This window comes from Cyrtonyx montezumae, unplaced genomic scaffold, assembly GCF_038088225.1.
Source record: "Cyrtonyx montezumae isolate F1298 unplaced genomic scaffold, pur_monq_1.0 scaffold_8, whole genome shotgun sequence".
Classification (NCBI taxonomy): domain Eukaryota; kingdom Metazoa; phylum Chordata; class Aves; order Galliformes; family Odontophoridae; genus Cyrtonyx; species Cyrtonyx montezumae.
The window spans coordinates 95,624,510-95,644,352 of NW_027072089.1; the positions used below are offsets into that span (position 1 = coordinate 95,624,510).

Consider the following 19,843-nt stretch of genomic DNA (forward strand, 5'->3'; position numbering starts at 1 on the left):
ACAATCCTTAGGCCCATGTGTAACATTAGCATAGGGAGGCATAACTGTATTTAAATGAGAAAACGCTAACGCAGCATGAAACAAATGACACTCTGGCAGCTCTAGAACACAGTAGGGACATAGAAGTAAGCATACTGCTCCTGCCATCCTGCAGATTTCCTGCACTTTAATACTAGAAAGCATTTCCATTTCAACTAAAGATGAGCGCATGCCCCAGCCTATTAAAATCTGTAATGTTACCAAGAGCATAGGGAAGGGCTACATGTGAAGACAGCTGCCCCAAAAGGTAGAGAACCAAAGTGGAGCTGCCCCTGGCTGTGGGACACCCAGGTCCTTCTTTCCCAGCCCTCAGCATCTGGCTGGCTCCTGCAGCTCACACTCTACCCATACCCATGGAGGTGTGCTATGGGTGCACAGCTGTGGAGGGTGCTACTGGCTGCCACAATCCTGGGCTGCTTGAAGACAGCTGCTGAATCTGAAGAGCCCACAGCCACCTGTTGCTGTTCCCACCACACTGTCTTCTGTTTCCCCTTTATAGATGGGGTCACGCACATCCTCTGGCAGCTAAAGCCATCCATCCAAAGAGCAGGGCAGGGCTCTGCATGCCAGATCATTGGGATTGCCTTTCAGAGTGCTTCCATACTCAGGTAGAAGAACAAACCTAAAGGCTCCCTGAAGCACATTCTGTACACAGGATCGAGGAGTCTGTCTTCTCTAGTGAGTCATATACAGAAATGCTCTGGGTTAGCAAGAAGCAGGCAGGCCTAGCTGTATTCTGACATTGAGAAGTTGTAAAGGTGCAGGAAGTGACATATTACTGTGCTTCCTGGAAGCCCACATCCTTACAGAACTCTCAGCAGCCAATGCACAACTTAGGGAAGACCTCAGGAGAGTAGCAACCATGTGGCTGCTGAGAGCTCTTGTCCTTACAATCAGGTTTGCCTGTACGTGCCCAGCTACCCCGCTGCCTGCATGACCAGTTGGGACCTCTACTGTTCCAGCTGCATCTGCACAGTTTCTCTCTTGCTTTCCCCTCAGATAGCTCTGCACAAGCCCTGCAGCAAAGTCCAGTGTCCATCACCAAGCCTGAAAGCAAAACGGTGCTCATCACCTGCCGCATCTCCATCCCCAGCTTTGACAAAGAGTTCATTCACTGGTACCGGGAGAGGCCTGGGACAGCTCCCAAGCGCATTGCCTACATGGCAACCAGGCTGTTCCTTGAGAATGAGTCTGAGGAGGGGAAATTCAGCATGGAGAAGGACCTCGATAAATCTGAGTGCACCCTGACAGTGGGCAGAGTCACTCTGCAAGATGCTGCTACCTACTACTGTGCCAGATGGGATGCACAGCAGCAGACAGCCACAGGGAACTTGCACAAAGACACGCTCTGCTTCCTCAACCAGACCCTAAAATGCCTGAATACTTGTGGCAATGGCCTCACCTTCCCTCCTCAAATTCATCTGAGGCAAATACTATGTATGCTATAAAATGTTTGTGTTTCTGATACTGTTTGTCCCAGACGATTGTGTCCCTCTGTTATGCTGCTTTCTCACAGTATTACCTGCTGCCTGTGTAGGGCCCCTCTCTGGGTGGCTGCTACTGAGTCACATCCTTCCCTCAGGCACTACCCCTGTCCCTGCTGCAGAGCTGCTTGGGGGCTTTCTCTAGGGCAGAGGCAAGCAGACACCCTGAGAATGCTGCTGCCAGTTCTGGCCCTGGCTGAAGCCTGGATGCATCCATTCCACTTCCCATGGAGGCTCCACTTGGAGCAGCAATATCAGGCTGTGATGCACACACCTGCAGGCAGCAGGCTGGCACTGCTTGCTGTGTTTTCTCTCCTTCTGATGGATGGACATGCACAAGTGCTGCTTCAACAGCGTACACCATCTGTTACCAGAAAGACATCCAAAACTGCAAATATTGAGTGCAAAGTTGAAGGCATAGGAAACTTCCAATCTGCCTACATCCACTGGTACCGACAGCTGCCTGATAGACCTCCTGAACGGATTCTCTATGTGACATCTGTAACACAGGTGTCCTATGATTTGGATTCCTATAAGTACAAGTATTCATCTTATAAAACAGAGAATAAAATTTGCATTCTTTCAATTCTAAACATACGCGATGATGATGAAGGTACCTACTACTGTGCCTACTGGGTGTATCACAAAGGGAGCAGGCTGCAGGCAGTCCATACAGAAACAGGCTGCAACCTTTTATGTACTGAAAAGCACAGCTGCATTCCTGGCCCCATCTCTCAGAATTCAGGGCATCCCCACAAGCTCAAGCTGAGGAAGGAAATCCAAAGGAAAAGCCAAGGCACTTATGTGGCAATCACATTCAAAACACACAGTCCATGTGGCTGTTCTGTGAATCCTGAGTCCATTGTTTCCTCTCCCCACCAGCAGCTGTCCTCTATCTTGTGTTCATTGATTACATTCCTCTATTCCTGATCCATATTTATTTTGGCCTGGTAGATCCTGGTAACCAAGATTTATTCTCATCTTTTCTCCATACATTTCCTCACACAAATATGAATTGAATTAAGTGTGTTTGCCCACACAGGAGATTGTCCTATGGTGCCGCTGCAAGGAGTACCTAAGTGAGTGCATCGCTCTCCCTCCACATTAAAGTCTACCCCAACCTTCTATCTTCCTTGCTCATGCACAGAAAACACCTACCTACCTGTGCTGACAAAAAATGAACATGAATTTGCCATTGGTGTTTACTAGAAAGAGAAGGAGATTTCCAGTCCACTTAGCCATATGTGCTTAACAACACATTACCACGTGTCTTTCTGCATTTATTTTCCAGTGCTTTTTCCAAGAAGTGATTGTGTCTCTTCTGAGGCTCAAAACTGAAATCCTGTGGCTGTGCACTTCCTCCCACACTCCAAATCAAAGGCAGTGTGTGAGCTCACTCTGCTGCTGCCCCATAGCTGAAAGCTGATTCCTATGGCTCCTCAGTGGAGGGCAGCATGGGCAGAGAGCATTTTGTCATGCTGGACATGGGTGAGCAAGCCAGGGCACCTGAAGGAGCTCCCCCATGGAAAGGGACATACCTCCCATCTACTCTGAGTGACGGCACATGCTCACTGCCCACCAGGGTGTCCTCTCAACTGGCAGTCTAGCACCTGATGCCCAGCTGGAACAGCTCTTGCTCTGTCTTTTTTCTCTAGCTCTTATGCAAAATTCAAATCCTTGGATTGAATGATAGTTCTTACATTTATTTTATAAGCAGATGAGATGATAACCTTCTAACCAATCTCAATATTTGCTATGGTTATGCTAGGCATAAGAATAATTAATAATATAATAATTAATATATGCTAGGCTGCCTTTCTCCACTCCCAGGCTGATGAGTTATCACATCCCCATGTTGTTATGCACAGAAAAACTTGGCTCGACACTTTTCCTCCCATTCAGTGATGTCCGTATGTTGGATCCCACTCACACATCTCTAATTCTCAACATCGGCTGAGCTGGAGCAGCAAATAAGGGTTGATGGCAGCTTTTATGGTCACAATTTTGTGGTCTCATAAGTTCTTCAGCTTTTTTTTACTCACAGGCACCCATGGATAATCAATCAGATATGTTCCCACGTTGATGGATTTGCACAGAAAATTCCCATACAGAGCCCTGTACAGAGCTCAGAGGTTTCTCTTCAGATAGTGGTAACACTGTCATACATTGTTATCAACAGAAGGAGAATACAACTCCAGTGTGGATACTTTATGGTACCTCGGATTCAAGTGTATTAGGTGAGAGCTTGCCAAGGCACAGATATGCAATTCAAACTATTTCTAGACAGAAGCCTTTCACTCTTACAATAAAAAATGTATTTCCAGATGACATTGCTTCTTACCGTTGTGCCTTCTGGGACCCTCACATGTGTCCTCTTGCAATAGGCACCACAAGGTTTCACTTGTAATTCTACCTAGAACTAGGAAGACTTGCAGTGATAGAAGTCTCCAGTTCAAAACTGATGAGAGTAAGCTGTTGTTTAGACATTAGTTCTTTGAGACCACAGTAAATGGGTGAGCAAGCTGGGGCACCTGAATGAGGTCCCTCATGGGATGAGGACGTACCTCTGACCAACTGTGGATGTGGGCTCATGTTCACTGCCCAGCTAATTGGCCTGTAGACTTGCAGCTTTGCACCTGATGCCCAGATGGAGCTGCTCTTGCTCTCAATCCTTTCTCAGCAGTTCTTTCACAAGTTACAAGTCCTCCGATTTTGCAATTGTTCTTACATTTCTATGAAAAATGGGTAGGATGACAAGCTTTTAACCAACCTGAGCATTTGCTGTCCTTACTCATTTCTCAGCCTGTTGAGGCTTCTCTGCTAACACAGCCCTGTGCTGTTGTGCACAGAAAAACCATCACTGGAGACTTCTCCTCCCATTCAGTGGTGCCTCCATCTGATGCCCCTTTCATTCTCCTGCAAGTCTCCACAGCAGCTGAGTGGGAGCAGCAAACATGCTGCTGCAGGCAGCTCTTACAGCAACAATTGTGTGGTTTTGTAAGTCCTTTTTCACTTAACGTTGTTTTTCTCAGAGGGTGGCCGTTACTGCACTCTTCTTTTCTAATCGCTGAACTTTAGCTAATAACATCATTAAACCATTTCTTTTATTGTAGATGGATTTGCACAGGAAATTCCTATACAGAGCCCTATATCCATCACCAGGTTCCAGAAAAGTGCACGTATGTTCTGTGAAATGAAAAAATTACCAGGAAGTTTTGATAACATCGTCATACACTGGTATCAAATGAAGGAGAATAAAGCTCCACAAAGGCTACTGTTCTTTGCAGGAGGGAAAGCTACAATTGAAAGTGGCTTTGAAGGAAAAAAGTACATGGTTGATAAAGTTTCTAGACGGAATCTGTGCATTCTTACAATAAACGATGTAATTCCAGATGACGCTGCTACATACTACTGTGCGTACTGGGACCCACACCATGATAGACGCTCAGAGAACACCAAGCCACAAAGCTCCTTCAACCACTCCTTCAATCTGAGCCACAGGTTTGTAACTGCCACATTCCCCCAGCCTTCTCACTCCATCTTCTATCAGCTGCTACCCAGATTTGCATCAGAGATTTACATGCTCTTATCTACCACAAATGAAAATGTGCATTTTATAAACTTTCCTGTATGCTTGCTCCCTGACTTTCCCTGCTTCCGATAGGACCATTAGGGACACATTCTTCTGTCTTCATGCACAAGGTCACCAGCAGCCCCCCAAAGGAGTCAACTCCTCCTCCCATGCAACACAGCACATACTGTACTGGGGCCAATTTCCTTTTATGAGTCTGAACAGCAGCCATGAACAAGAAGCAAACATGCTGCTGCTGGCAGCTCTAGTGGCCACAACCAGTTGGTCTTGTACGTACTTTTTCCTTTAGCTTACTTTTCCTCAAAGTAATCCATGGAGGAGCTAGAAGATGTCTTCCCAAATCCCTGACTGACACTGACTAACATAATTTATCCTCTTTTTCTCCTTTTTTCCTAGATGGATTTACATGGGAAATTCCCATACAGAGCCCTGTATCCATCACCAAGTCACAAGGCAGTATACGTCTGCAATGTAATTTTGAAGACTTCTCTGGAAATTTTGATAAAACCGCCATACACTGGTATCAACAGAAGGAGAACAAAACTCTAATGAGGATGACCTACTTTACGTCGGGGGCAACAGTGGTGGATGACAGCTTCCAAAGGCACAGATACATGATTCAAACTGTTTCTAGACAGAAACTTTGTATTCTTACAATAAGAAATGTACTTCCAGATGATGCTGCCAGCTACTATTGTGCCTACTGGGTCCCACACTATGGCAGCAGCCCAGTGATCACCACAACAAATACGCCTCCAGCAGCTCAACCACAAGTAATTTGAAAGATCCCAACTCATTTTCCCATCATGGAAGAGTCACCTGAACATGTAGGTAGGTTTTGCTCGTTGCTGACCAGCTCCTTGCAGATGTCAGCTTCCAAAATCTAGGGATTTCAACCAAGCAAGCACCAATGGTGAAGTAAACAGGGAAAGTAAAAAACATAACCCAACCTCAGCATTTCAGGTGTTCTTCCTTTTTCCCCAAGCATAGCCATGAATTGTTTGTAATCATTCAGTCTGGATATTAGGAAAAATTTCTTCCCAGAAGGAGTGTTAATGTGTTGGAACAGGCTGCTCAGGTAAGTGGTGGAGTCATTGCCCCTGGAGCTTTTCAAGAAAAGGGTAGCACTTAGGCACTTAGGGATGTGGTTTAGTGGGCTGACAGTTGGACTAGATTATCATAGCAGACTTTTCCAACCTTAATGTTTCTATGGTATTATGATTTCTTCTCTAGAAAGCAGCACTTTTCCATTCTGTTGTTCCTGGAGATGATTCAGCATGTTGTCCCAATGATTTTCCTTCTCACTCTCTGTGTTTCACTCCCAGTTATCATAGTAACAACGCATCTGAATCATTAAAAAAAAAAATGAATGCAGTGTTGCCAAAGCTAGTACCAAGGAAAAGGAAAAGAAAGGAAAAGGAAAAGGAAAAGGAAAAGGAAAAGGAAAAGGAAAAGGAAAAGGAAAAGGAAAAGGAAAAGGAAAAGGAAAAGGAAAAGGAAAAGGAAAAGGAAAAGGAAAAGGAAAAGGAAAAGGAAAAGGAAAAGGAAAAGGAAAAGGAAAAGGAAAAAAGAGCTTTCCTTGCTTAAGAACACCTTTCCATATTTATACCTCTAAGCAATGTGTCCCTCTTAGCTGCTGCTTCAATGTTCATGTTGACCCTCATGGCTATGGAAATAATCCATAGAAGTTTTTCTCTACCGTCAAGCCGTTCTTTAGCATTGTCCTTTACTGTGGTATACTGATAGTCTCCACACTTTGTTATTTGAAGTGTAACTCAATGAAGAATATTAGTCTGAGGAATTGAAAAAAAGTGACACAATTTTCAGAGTGTAGTAGAGGTACAAACTGGCTATTGTTCTATTCTGTTCTACAAAAGCTTGCAAGTTAAAAACAAACACGGGAACTGAACAATCTTTCTGCAATGCACAGGGAAGATGGCAATGGCATACTTCACAGTATGATTTGGGACACAGCTGGGGAAGAACTGGTCAGTTCTTTTCTCTGCCTATGTCACTGCTGTTATTGTTTTACATTTGTAATAAATATAATAGAATCACTTATGTTGGAAAAGCCCCATGAAATCATCAAGTCCATCCATCCATATAGCACTACTATGTCCAGCCCTAAACCATGTTCCTAAGCACTACAACCACATTCCTAAGCACTACAACCACGTGCCTTCTAAATACCTCAAGAGACTCCACCATTTCACTGGGCAGCCTGTTCAACAGTTCTGCCTGGAAGAATTTAGAGTAGACAACTGTTTCTGTTACATCTGCTTGAACTGAAAGGTGGTCTGAACTGCTTAAACCATCCTCAGTCTGGTTCCTCTCTGTAGCCACAAACCATAGTTTCTTAACGTTGATCTGTAGTCGTGATGGCACACAAGATCCCAGAAGTCTTCAAACTGTTTCTTTTAAGTGTCAAACTAAGTGTGCAGCCTGTTAGACAGTACCAGGGTTTTCTCAGATGTTGTCTTGGGCTGTCCTGAAAGAAACAAGAGTGCAAAGGAAAAGCTTTCATCTTTTTTCTGCTGTTACAGGAAAAGATCTCAGTGAGGGGTTATTTCAGGGTCAGGACCGACTCCAGGAGGCAGACAGGTAAGAGCCACGTGCTGGGGGCAGAAATGCATGATGCAGCATGTGGTCACATTCATGATGGACAGCAGAGTGGTTCTCAGTGCTGGGTTGTATCCTAGTACTAGCTGATGGTACTTAATTCTGGATAAGAGGTGGAGTATGCTTTTGGGGATGAGCAGGATGATTACCTGAGGTTATGTGGTTCTTCAGCAGGTATAATCCTATGGGCTTAGCTGTGTGTGTAAAATTGAAGAGGAAACCTTCACTTAATTCGTAGGCATTAAATGAATGGGTTATCTGACAAATTTAAAATTCGTTTAGACAAAAAATTGTTCTATATTGAATTAGATATCAGCTGAAAACTGGGTACAAATCTGAAATTCCTGATATCCTCCAACCAGCCGATGCCAGCCCACCTCTCAAGCAGTCTCCCAGGGGTTGAATAGAAAAAAATGGTGTTTTGTTTTCAGTGACTGCACATCAGGAGAGCACTTCAGATTTTTGCAAAGCCAACACACAGTGTGAACTGCATGGATCAAATACTTTGGCACAGGAACTAAGCTAATTGTCTCCAGTAAGTACCATTGATACTGATCTGATTTTCACACTGTTATTTGTGTTCTCAGATTATAATTAAGAATGTAAGAGTATTGGAAAAATAATTTCTGTTTGATAGGTTACATTTTGTCTGCAATCTGTGCATGTGGCTCCAGTTGGGCATTGCTGGACATGAATATCAACCTAGTGGATAGAGAGATCACCTGTAGAAAAATTGCTGAATATTTATCAAGGATGGGGGGGGGATGGAAAAATTAGGAGAGGTAAAATTTTAAATATTGGGGTGGTTTCATTCCTTGTGCTGTTCCAGGAAAGAACAATGAATTGTGTGAAAACTTATGGAACAACTCTTAGTACAACTAGTCAGAAATGCAAAAAACTTGCTCGTTCATAGATGTGTCTCAGTCTAAATTAACTGGGAAGAAAAACTGCTAGGAATTTAATAAATGTCTAGGTTCTGGCTGTACTGAAAGTAACTGGCTTCCCTTTGCATTCATTAATTCTGCAAAAATTGTGCAGTATATAGCATGAATGCTATTTTCAGTATAAAGCAATTGGCAGTGCGTATAGTGTGTGCTCAAAAAATACATAAAGATACCAAGGTGAGTATAAGCTATTTGAACTGCAAAAAGAAGAGGAAATCTCCAGTTTTCTGCAGTTTGCAGATAGTTTTTGTCTGTAAGTAGGCAGGTATTTTTGACAAAGAGAGAACAGTGTAATTGCTTAGAACGGACACAAGCTTAGTTAAACACATACTAGGTATCTGCTTTGATTAGAATATGGTCTTTGCATGTAAAATATGGAGTTTGAAGTATGAGTATGATGAAGCGTAATCTAAGGTATTTTCACACAGCTATAATGTGATACCTTATCTAAATCCACAAATATCTAGTAATTAATTTAATTTTCCTTTGGGAGTGATACTGTAACCACATTTCTTCTTAAAATAACAGATTCCCTACACCTGGTGTAGGGAACCTGCTTTGGCAGGGGGGTTGGACTCGATGATCTCTTGAGGTCCTTTCCAACCCCTACGATTCTATGATTCAAAATACAGTTTCAATTCAAAATACAAAATTAGAGAAAATATAGTAGGCTACAGTCAGAAGATTTTTGTTACAAAAATTCCAGCACTAAAAGGACTAGAGCATAGTAAGGAAACATGGCACTACTTGCTTCTCAGAAAATGCTATATCTAAAAAATGGGACATTTTACTCCCTAAAACAATCAATCAAACAAACAGAACATAGTATTCCAGATACTGTACTCCAGTCCATGTTAAAATTCAGTTTTTGCACTGATCAAATTATTACCAGCCTCTAAGTCAGAGAGATACTTTATGAAGCTTGTGAAAGAAAAGTGAAGTGCAGAAGATATTGCTAAGCACTATCACACTGTGCTATGGTGATGAGAAAATATTTGGAAGTGGAACTAAGCTTATTGTTTCAGGTGAGTGTGAAATAAAACTTGCTGCGTCTATAACGCATTTCAGTACTGTTAGATACCGACTGTGTGATGTGCTCTGGTTCTTTAGCTCCCACTAGTTTTAATCCTACAGAATGCTTTGAAGGATTTTCCCTGCAAATAGTATTTCCTGATGCAGAACACAACATCAATGTTTTGTATTTATTTGTTAAATGGGGAAAATGAGGCAATTATTGCAGTGTACAAGTATAATTAATCCCCTATTTTCTTCTTAAAGATTATTTGAATGTGCCGAAGATAATCAGAGAACTAAAAGCTTTGGGATTTTTTACTTTTAATAGTGCATACTCAGCTTTTGTGATATGTCTAATTCATTCTGAAAGACATTGTTAATTTTGAGTTACTCTTAGAAGAGCAAGACACTTTTTTTTTTACTAAATCTGACTTTACCAAATGATGGGAGAATGTCCAGAGCTGTCTTAACACCTGCATAGCTGAAAGGCTACTTTCTCTTCCTAGTTTTTGCATATTATCAGTTGTTATTAATAATATTAATTAATATTAATTAATACTGAACTGTAGAGAAACTAACTTTCCCCTCTCAGAATGTTGACATACTTGATCAAAATTTTATTGCCTCAAGTAAACTTCAGTTGCTTTGATACTTGCCTTTGCTTTGGACCAAGTGCCTCGGATGGAAACTGCCTAACTTTGCTCATCAAAATGAGCTGTCTTGGCAATGGAGTTTCAGTGTTTACCTGGGGTTTTGTTTCATGTTCTGATAACAAAAATTTTGAATTTTGTACTGCTCAGCTCTCATCATAATGTTCACTGATTCTAGAGCTGATTTTATGGCTAAAATGACTAAAATTAGTTGAGATGAATCTTGCCCATTTAACAACATATATTCCCTCAAAATCTTCACACCATTTATTTATTTAGTTAGTTAGCTTAGATTACTGCTTATTTTTGCTGTTCTAGGATTGACTAAACAGCAAATCTGCTTGACTTTACTATTAACCCATAAATTAAATGTGCCCTTGTCACAAAGAGGGCTGACAGTATCTTGGGCTGTATTAGGCATAGCATTGCCAGCAGGTCAAGGGAGGGGATCCTTCCTCTCTGCTCAGCACTGAGGGGACCACTTGTAGATTTGTCCAGTTATGACCTCCACATTACGAGAGAGACATCGGCATATTTGAGAGAGTCCAGCACAGGGCCATGAAGATGATCAAGGCATTGGAGAAGAGGGTCAGAGAGTTGGGTCTGTTCAGCGTGGTGAAGAGGAGGCTCAGGGTCATCTCATCAATATCTATAAATACCTGAAGGGAGGGTACAAAGAAGATGAAGTCAGGCTTTTTTTCAGTGGCACCCACTGCCAGGAAAAGTCAATGGGCAAAAATTGGAACACAGTAGGCACCCTCTGAACACCAAGCAGCACTTTTGTGACAGAGCCCTGCCATTAGCTGCCTTGAGGCTGTGGGGTCTCCTTCTTGGAGATCTCCAAAAGACACCTGGACATGGACCTGGGCACCCTCCTTTTGGTGAGGGTTGGAGCAGGTGATTTTCAGAGGGTCCTGCCAGCCTCAGCCATTCTGAGATTTTGAGATAAAAAGATAACAGATCTGATATTGTAAAGACTTTATCTGTCGTGTATGAATACTACTATAAAGTTTTTGGCTCTGGTACAAAGCTCATTGTGTCAGGTAAGTTACTTTCCTTACAGTAAGATATAGAAGTTTGGTGTGTTCATACATACTGATTATTATGGCATCCCAGAGGACATTCAGCTTGCTTAGAGCTTCTGTCAGCACTATCCCTGTATGGGTTTCCCTCATCTTGTCATTCTGCCAGCCTTGTTGATTTGTAATGCAGTGGTTTAGGATCACAAATATGTTCAGAAGGATTTCTTTTTCTTATCATTTATGAGAAGACTTTTCCTTGGAATTGTTGTGGAAAATGGTCTGGAGTAGTTTCCAGAGCCCCCATGCTTTCTTCCAACTACTGAAAGATTAATAACAGAATCAAGCAGTTATGAATTAAACATAAAAAAAGAGAAACTGTCTTTTCAATATAGATTCAAAGAGCAATTTGCAATGACTATTGCTGCAGTCCTTTTTCAGTTAGACTAGTAGAAGTTAAATAATTTGTGCTCTTAATTATTTAACACAGCAATTTGACAGTAGAAATAAAATAGTACCTCTAAATACCCTTCTTCTTGCTCATGAGCATACATTTTAAGTCACCTATTTCTTGCCTCACTTGCAGAGACATTTATTTGAAAGGTACATTGAGGACAAATACTCTTTTTTTTTTTTCCCATTAACTGGTATTCTAAATGCTGTAACCCTAGGGCAGACTATTATAGTAACACAAGGGCAAGGAACTATTAATTCCAAATATTTTGAGCCTGGTTAAATGCATTGACTTATGCTAGCATACCATATCAATCAAAGACTGTTTATTTTTTTTCTGAAAGAATAACAAAATAATAACTATAATTCAATAGAAATAACTATTTTGGAATAATTTTGTTGTATTAAGTGAAAGCCCTTACCTTGGTGATCAGGTAGTCACCATTTACTTAGTATCTATAGTTAAAAATAAATTATTTTCAAACATCTATCAAACCTTGCAGGATTCTGTTTCCTTTATAAGGGCCAAGGTTTTGGACTAATTAAGAGAGTAAAAAGCTTGTATTGACCTCATGTTTATGATCTGGCACCTCACAAGCACATTGCTAGCTTATTAGAAAGTCATAAAGAAAAGAATTTGTTAATATTTCTAGTAAATAAATTTGCAGCAGGAATTGCAGCAGCAATATTTGATTTCTTTAAATGCCAACCCCTAAATATTACCAAGGAATCTACCACAATTTTATCAAATGCACTGAAGTTCAGTAGTTTAAATAGCTACAATTATTTTTTGCAATTTTATATTCTAAATTATACCTTTCTTATATATAGTTTATGCTTACATCTACTTACACAACTTAATTAAGCTGAGATTCTGCCCTTTTAAATCAAAAATGTAAAGACGAATGCATTCATTAGTTGTTGCTTTTTTGTTTTGTTTTGTTTTGTTTTCGTGTGTGTGTGTGTGTTAGTTTTTTGTTTGTTTATGGATAAGAACATGAAGTTCTGAATAAAAATCCATTAGACTTGAAAGTCCAGACCAGTGTTACAGCGAAAAGATGGTGCATGAATTAAATAAGGGAAGATGTGGCCAATCTAAAGAAAACTACAGAGCTAAAACCTCATTAATAATATTACTAGGTACATTTGCTAATGACTCTAGCAAAAATAACAACGATATCATGAGCATGAAGATTAATTGAGTACCTACCTCTTTATTTTAAGGCAATCTAGAGGAGAAAGAATGTGGTATATTATTCTAAAAAAATAATACAGATGACAGAAAAGTGATGTGGAATTTGCAGTAGTAGAACTCATCTCAAATTCCCTGAAATTCTTGTGTGATACTTCCATTTTGGTATTGACACCCTACGGTATCATCAGTATTCTGTAGGCAATTATGGTAGAAGCTGGAGGTAAACAATCCTGACCCCACATCCATTTAAGCAGACTCCAATGGACCTCAGTATACAGAGAGTTAGGTCCAAAATTAGAGAGAGCTCCTACAGCAAGCATTGAAAGGAGGTGCGGCTGTTCAGGACTGTCCAGCCCAGATATCCTGTAGTGTCTTTCATTAATTAAGTTAAACAGTAGCCCGAAGTGTTTCTTTATGTGTACCATGTTTGGCATAAGACTCATTTTTCCCTCTAAATTATTTAATAAGAAAACACAATCCTTCTTAATTACACCATGATATGAAAGAACTACCTAAATAGTTACCTAAATGATTTATTTAGATAAAGGTTATTTAAATAATCTAAACAGTTACACTTTCAGTTGCCTTCCACTATTTCATAGAAATTGTAAATGGATCACTGAGTAATACTGTGTGATGAGTTTCAGCTTTTGTGCATTAATAGATTGAGCTACAGAAACAGCCTATATATATTGACATCACCAAAACACAGTTTGATTTTGCCCAAAGATGACGAAAATGTGGTTGACAAACCTCCACTTCCATGGATCTTTAGAGACCTTACTTTCTTTTAGGGCATAGAGAAATAGGCATAAAATCTGTTACAAAATGACAACCGTGAGGGCTTGAAAGAGATAAAGGAAAGGTTTCAAAATGAGTGGTCAAGACCTTGCATTGTTTCACATAGAATTGTTCGAGTTGGAAGTGACCCTTAAAGGTCATCTAGTCCAACTTCCCCGCAATGAACAGAAACACCTACAATAGATCAGGTTGCTCAGAGGCCCATCCAGGCTGACCTTGATATAATCAAATAAAATCAATGCTTTTAAAATCATGTGGTCAAAAACACTCAGCATCCCTAAAAAAGAATTACTTTTTAAGAAAAACAAAACAAAATAAAACAAAACAAACAAACAAACAAAAAAACTCAAGGATATACAGTAGCTTAATCAATGTCTCAGAAATCAGCAGCTTTGGTTTATTCTAATATCTTTAAACAAGTAACAGTGAAGATTAGCTTGAAATAGAATTTTAAGTACATTTCACTGAAGTCTCTTTGGGAATAGAAATATTAATGGAAATTGCACTCATAGTTTCCACATATTTTTTTTTGCTAAATAAGTAGACTCTTTTTATTCATATAATGGTCTGAGACTTGTCTGACCAAGATGTCATAAACATTTTCTGTAACAAAATATAGCAACATGAGTTATCTCAGATATGTGGCACTTGTACAAGACATTTCCATCAAGTCATTTTAAGTTTGTTTTTGTTTGATTTCTTTTGTTGTTTATTCTTTAGATTTTGTAATGGCAAGTCTGTGGACTGAAGGTTTATTGGAAGCTCCTTCTTTAAAGTTTCTAGGGAGGCTCAACATAGGCAATGTAATTGCCAATGCTTCAACGCATTCCAAGATGCTGTCTATAAGCTGAGCACTCTCAGCTCATTTTGTGGGGTCCAAACAAGGATAATTAAAATTTCAACCTAAGTCTCCCTGTTTTATTACAAGAAAAGCCATATACTAGCTTAAGAATTATCTGAAGGTTAGATCTTCATAGTTAATATTATTTTAAAAAGATATTGGTACCTCTTCATATCAATTTTAAGGAACTGTTCAATAAAATAAACAGCACATATTTTTGAGAGTGTAACTAAAGAAAAAAAGGCAGCAGAGTGTAGACGTTTACTACATCAAAATTCTTCAGAAAGTATTGAGTTTTGTGCACAGAAAAGTCAATGTAAATCAGCTTGATAACTTTACAGATAAGCGAAAATGCAACAAAATCTACAAACAGATTTTTCACTTCATACACACTCATATTTTCATGCATACTGGAAAAACTTAATTTGTTCATCTCTTCTTTCTCATTCATTTATTTGTGTGTGCATATAAGACTCTCCTGTGCAGACAAGTCACAGTTATTCAAGCAGCACATTTCCTCAGTATTGCAGTATAATTTCAGTATCTCATTTAAGCTAAGCACCTAGAGTCTTTTTACGGTAAATGAAAAGACGCTAGCAATTCTAGAGGTGGGAATTATTCCATCTTAATAAGAAGTCTCTAATGTGTGCAGGATGAAATAAGATCTGGAAGCACCTCTTTCTGTATATTAAAATTTGGTAATCCCAGAGAAAAACATCAAACCAGATGATTAAGATCTGGCCAGTAAGATAGGTAGGGTAATTTATTAAGCACTGAAAATCTAACAGAAACATCTGCAACAGTGATGAGTCCTAGCAAAGCACAATGCCACTGGAACAAGAGCTACATCATGATCTTCTAAATATATACTATTCTGTGACTCTGTGAACTGTGCATCCAGCCATCAAAAGTCAGTGGTGTGGTTTACACAGAAATCCAGTGGGAGAGGGTTGATAAGGATACAAACACTAGATCTATTTTGATAATATCAAACAAGTATTTGTCTGGACAAAATTGGGCTGGTTTGGACTCCTCCTAGCAAGCTTTATTCCAGAGAGGCAAATGAAATAGAAATTAGCTACAGTTAGATTGTGGAAATGGATCACTTTTTTGTTAAAATATACTCAAGTAAGTTCATATCAAGCAAGTTTCATAAAGCACATCACCTACTAGAACCCTGGTATGGATAGCTAGCTATTTGAATACGGAAACATTATCTGGATATTACATGTTCTTCCACTTTAGCTTTGTGAGGTTTTTTGCCTTTTCAGCTGTGTTAATTGAAACATTCCCATCATGTTCACTATTAAAGGAACAACACTGTCAGCCTCCCACACCCAGAGCATTTTGTGGTTGCATTTTCCTGGTTTTATCAAAGTCTTTACATAGATCTAACACTTAGAACTTCTCAAAAAAAAAAAAATTGCCATTTCCTGTTTTGTTCAAAAAATCACAGAATTAATATCACATTTAAAGGAATCACTTATTTACAGTAGACACACGTTAATTAGCAGTGTATTGTTGGCTTTATGATAGGAACATAGAACTGCTGCCTGAGGAGAAGCATGAGCTAAGCTCTCTAGATATTAGCATTCAGTGATCAATTAAGAATTTAATTAATGTTTTGCCACACACATGGCAGAGTATGAAAGCTTATATCAAACAGTCTCTGGACTCAGAAGAGTCTATAGACAGTACAAACAACAGTGAGTTTAGACTACTTAGTAACTGAGTCCTTTAATTTTGCGCTTGATTTCTTGTGCTATAATTACACAGTTTAGTTCTCTATGAAATAGCACATTTAAAAATGAGGTTGAAAGTCCTATTTGCTATTCCCACTCATTCAAAAGTTTTATAACTGGTTTTGATTGTAAATCAAAATCTGCTACTTGGGTTCACTAAAATAATATTTAATATAAACTGTGTCTGAACATCAAGTACAGTCAACTCAAATGAAAGCTTATTTTTACATAAAGGATAGCAAGAGTTGTAATCCATCCATCCTATTACCTAGAATTTATTTTGTGGATGAGCCATTGCTATTCCCATCCTAAGTATTTAGTAACAAACTGGAGAGCTAAAGTGTTTGTTGAGAAGTTAAGAAACATCTGTCTCTGAGTAACCATAACTTACTGCCATATGCTATCAATATTCCAATTCTTCAATTTGTTCTTTTATTTTTTCTTTCCCTCCAAAACCAAATCCAGACAAAGGAAATTCTGCACCAGCGCATTTTGAAATCCTTCGGGAGAGACACAAAAATGAACTAGTGTATGTTTGTCTGATTGAGAAATTCTACCCAGGAGTTATTCGGGTGAAATGGATTGATGAAGCAAATAAGGAGGTAACACAGAACGTAGTAACAGGAGATGTCTGGAAGTCTGCAGAGGAGGAGACGTACTCAGTCAGCTCCTGGTTATCTGTACCACTGGAGAACAAAAACAAGAAATATTTTTGCAGTTATGAGCATGAAAGTAAGGAGGATTCACTGTCTACACAAGGTAAACACTGCATTTTAAATTTTTTTGTTCTACCTATTATGTCTTTATTTCCTTTTTAAATTATTATTTATTTTTATTTTTCAGTAAAATTTCAGAAACTATGCTGTACGTTTTTATTCCTGAAAGCTTCTATATTCCTAGGTACAAGAGATAAAGTTCCTACTAGTAGAAACAACCACAGCTTTCTTAGGAGAAAAATTAATCTGTGCTGATTTTGCCAAGTGAATTTCCCTTTGTGAAAGGGAAAGAGTAGTTCTTCAGTGTTACCAGGTGTCAAGTAGTGATACACAAAAAAGTTGCACTGACCTGGGTCTGTTACTTGTCAGTACACTGAATTTCTTCAAAACAGCCTTCAATACTGCAGTTATAAATGTCTGAGGCACAAATCCCTCTGACATTAGTCATGGATATAATAAATGAAGAACTTAAAAATAAGGCCTGATGGGTATGTAGAACAATGTTTAAATATGTTACTTATGCATGGTCTCATTATCAAGAGATAATAAACACATTATATGTGTATATATATTTATATATATATAATTTAAATACTGAAAAACTGATTATGTAAAGAAAAATCTGAAAGACAGTAAAATTTCAGAGAAAAAAAAAAAAGCAATCTATAATAAATGGCTTCAACCTACAAACTGTTTAAATCATGGTAACACCATTGAGAAAACTGCTTATTCTGGATAGGTGAATCTTTCCTGGGGTCAACTTGCTATAGATGAATACAGCTCCACTCCATGAAAACATGGTCATACGTAACTATTACTTTCAAAACTTAATCTGACAAAAATATGTTTCAAGTGTATTTTGACAGGGGTATGTATTTAAGCCCAACTCCAAACACAACAAAGCACAAGAAATGGAAATTGTTTTAGAGGCACCAATCCACCAGTAAAATAGCAAATTCCCAAGAGGGAACATTAGATCATACTCTGCCCAAGAGGGCACAGGCAAAGCCCCTCATTAAGGCAACAAACACACATCTGCTTCTGGATGAACATTTGCCTCCTTCAATTCCTTCTATGATAAGAGTACTAATGGTGAACAACTAATCTACAGACAGGTCTTGAGCGTCCAACTGTTTTTAATACTAACTTCCACTTCATTGTTGCTCTTTTTATTTCTACGTTAATCTCTGTTAAAATTAAAGACCAATTTTGTCACTTAAACTCTCTTCCCATTAGCTTCCTCAGAGAGCTCTTCTCAGGAGCAGGACTGTGGCACAGAGCATGGAAATGGCACAGTTTTTAACAGAGGTAATGACAATGAATTAAAAATAGGGTAAAGCAATGTGAGACTAAGATATCACTTAATTTGAACATCGTGAAAATGATAATTCTAAATAGCTTTCAGGAAATCCATTTAATTCTAGGGTCGGCAACTTATAAAGGCTTCTGTGCTACTCCGAATCAACATGTTGTGGAGTATAAAAAGGGGCTCTCTTTCTCTGGTCTTTGTTGTTTGGGCTACTGTACTATGTTATTTGACCACATTAAGTGCCACTACTTTAAATACTCAGCACAGTTAAATACTCAACACAGCTGATGTGCCTTCAGACTAGCAACTGCTCAGCACTGTAGACAAAGAAACTTTGCTTCAGATTGAATGAGGATCTGGGAAATACTGTGGGCGCTTGTGTCAAAAAACTGATGCAAAATGATTCCAGCAGATACTGTGTTGGTGGTGGTGCTCTTGCAGAAGCTCTTGCATAACAGGGAACAATAATCTGGCATCCAGTCTAGCACTAGGAAATCTGCTGCATGTACAGCCTGCTCAGGGGAAAGTCAGACACTGTATTTATATGCTTTCCATTGCAGCTCACATAGATGGACCACACACCCTGGTTCTACCTGGTTTTTTTTAGGAGGTTGTAGAACACTGATGTTTTGCCTTGCATTTGTTACAGATCACTTGACGCACAAGGCAGCACAACTGGTGTACATCGTTCTGCTTCTGAAAAGCTTCATGTACTATGTCATCATACTCTTCTTCTTCTTCAAGTACAGAACAAGGACTGCAGCCAAGCCCTCGGGAAAGAAAACATAAATACTGGTTTGGGAAAGGTTTAAAAACATGTCTTCAATTTGCTTTGCTGTATAATTTTCCACATAGGTTCCCGTGCTCTCCGTGCTAGACACAACAACAACAAATCCCAAGAGAACAGGCATATAGGGTTTGCTGTGCTTTACTGCTAGTGTTTTCCTAAATTTTTTTCTGAGTATTGAATGGAGGTGGAGGTGAACAGGAGAAGTAAGTTTACACTGCTTAGGATTTAGAAGACACTCTGTAATGCAAGGTGAGGAAGGTCCTCCTGCTTGAAATATATTTGCATGCATAAGCGTAGAGCTGTAACAGAACTTCCAAAACATAAAACACTGATGCATTTTGTCACTGCATTTAAGGATTAATTAGGAGCATTCCACTGCTGTAAATGCATAGATACTCATTTTTTACTTTCAGTGATTTATTGCAGCTCCACCAAACCGGGACTTGAATATTCTGAAGTGATACGTGCTTTAAAAGATTCAACTGGGCATGATTTTTAAAAGCAAAGGTAGTATTTTGCAGCAAGTTACACAAACATAGAAGCAATTCTAATGTGCACACCTATAGAAATTTAAGAAATTCACCAGGCCACGGGTCAGCACTGCTCCACAAACTGAAAACTTGCATATCGTGTCT

At 39.3% G+C, this 19,843-nt stretch overlaps 1 protein-coding gene across 1 annotated transcript; it reads left to right on the forward strand.

Moving 5' to 3' along the window:
- Positions 1-5,341: 5,341 nt before the first annotated feature.
- Positions 5,342-19,282, forward strand: LOC136058928 (immunoglobulin kappa light chain-like). The gene is made up of 6 exons (XM_065752752.1): positions 5,342-5,384; positions 5,512-5,823; positions 11,335-11,385; positions 16,859-17,152; positions 18,346-18,417; positions 19,068-19,282. Exons 1-6 carry the CDS (start codon positions 5,342-5,344, stop codon positions 19,205-19,207), a joined length of 912 nt encoding a protein of 303 aa, XP_065608824.1. The 3' UTR covers positions 19,208-19,282.
- Positions 19,283-19,843: the final 561 nt, after the last annotated feature.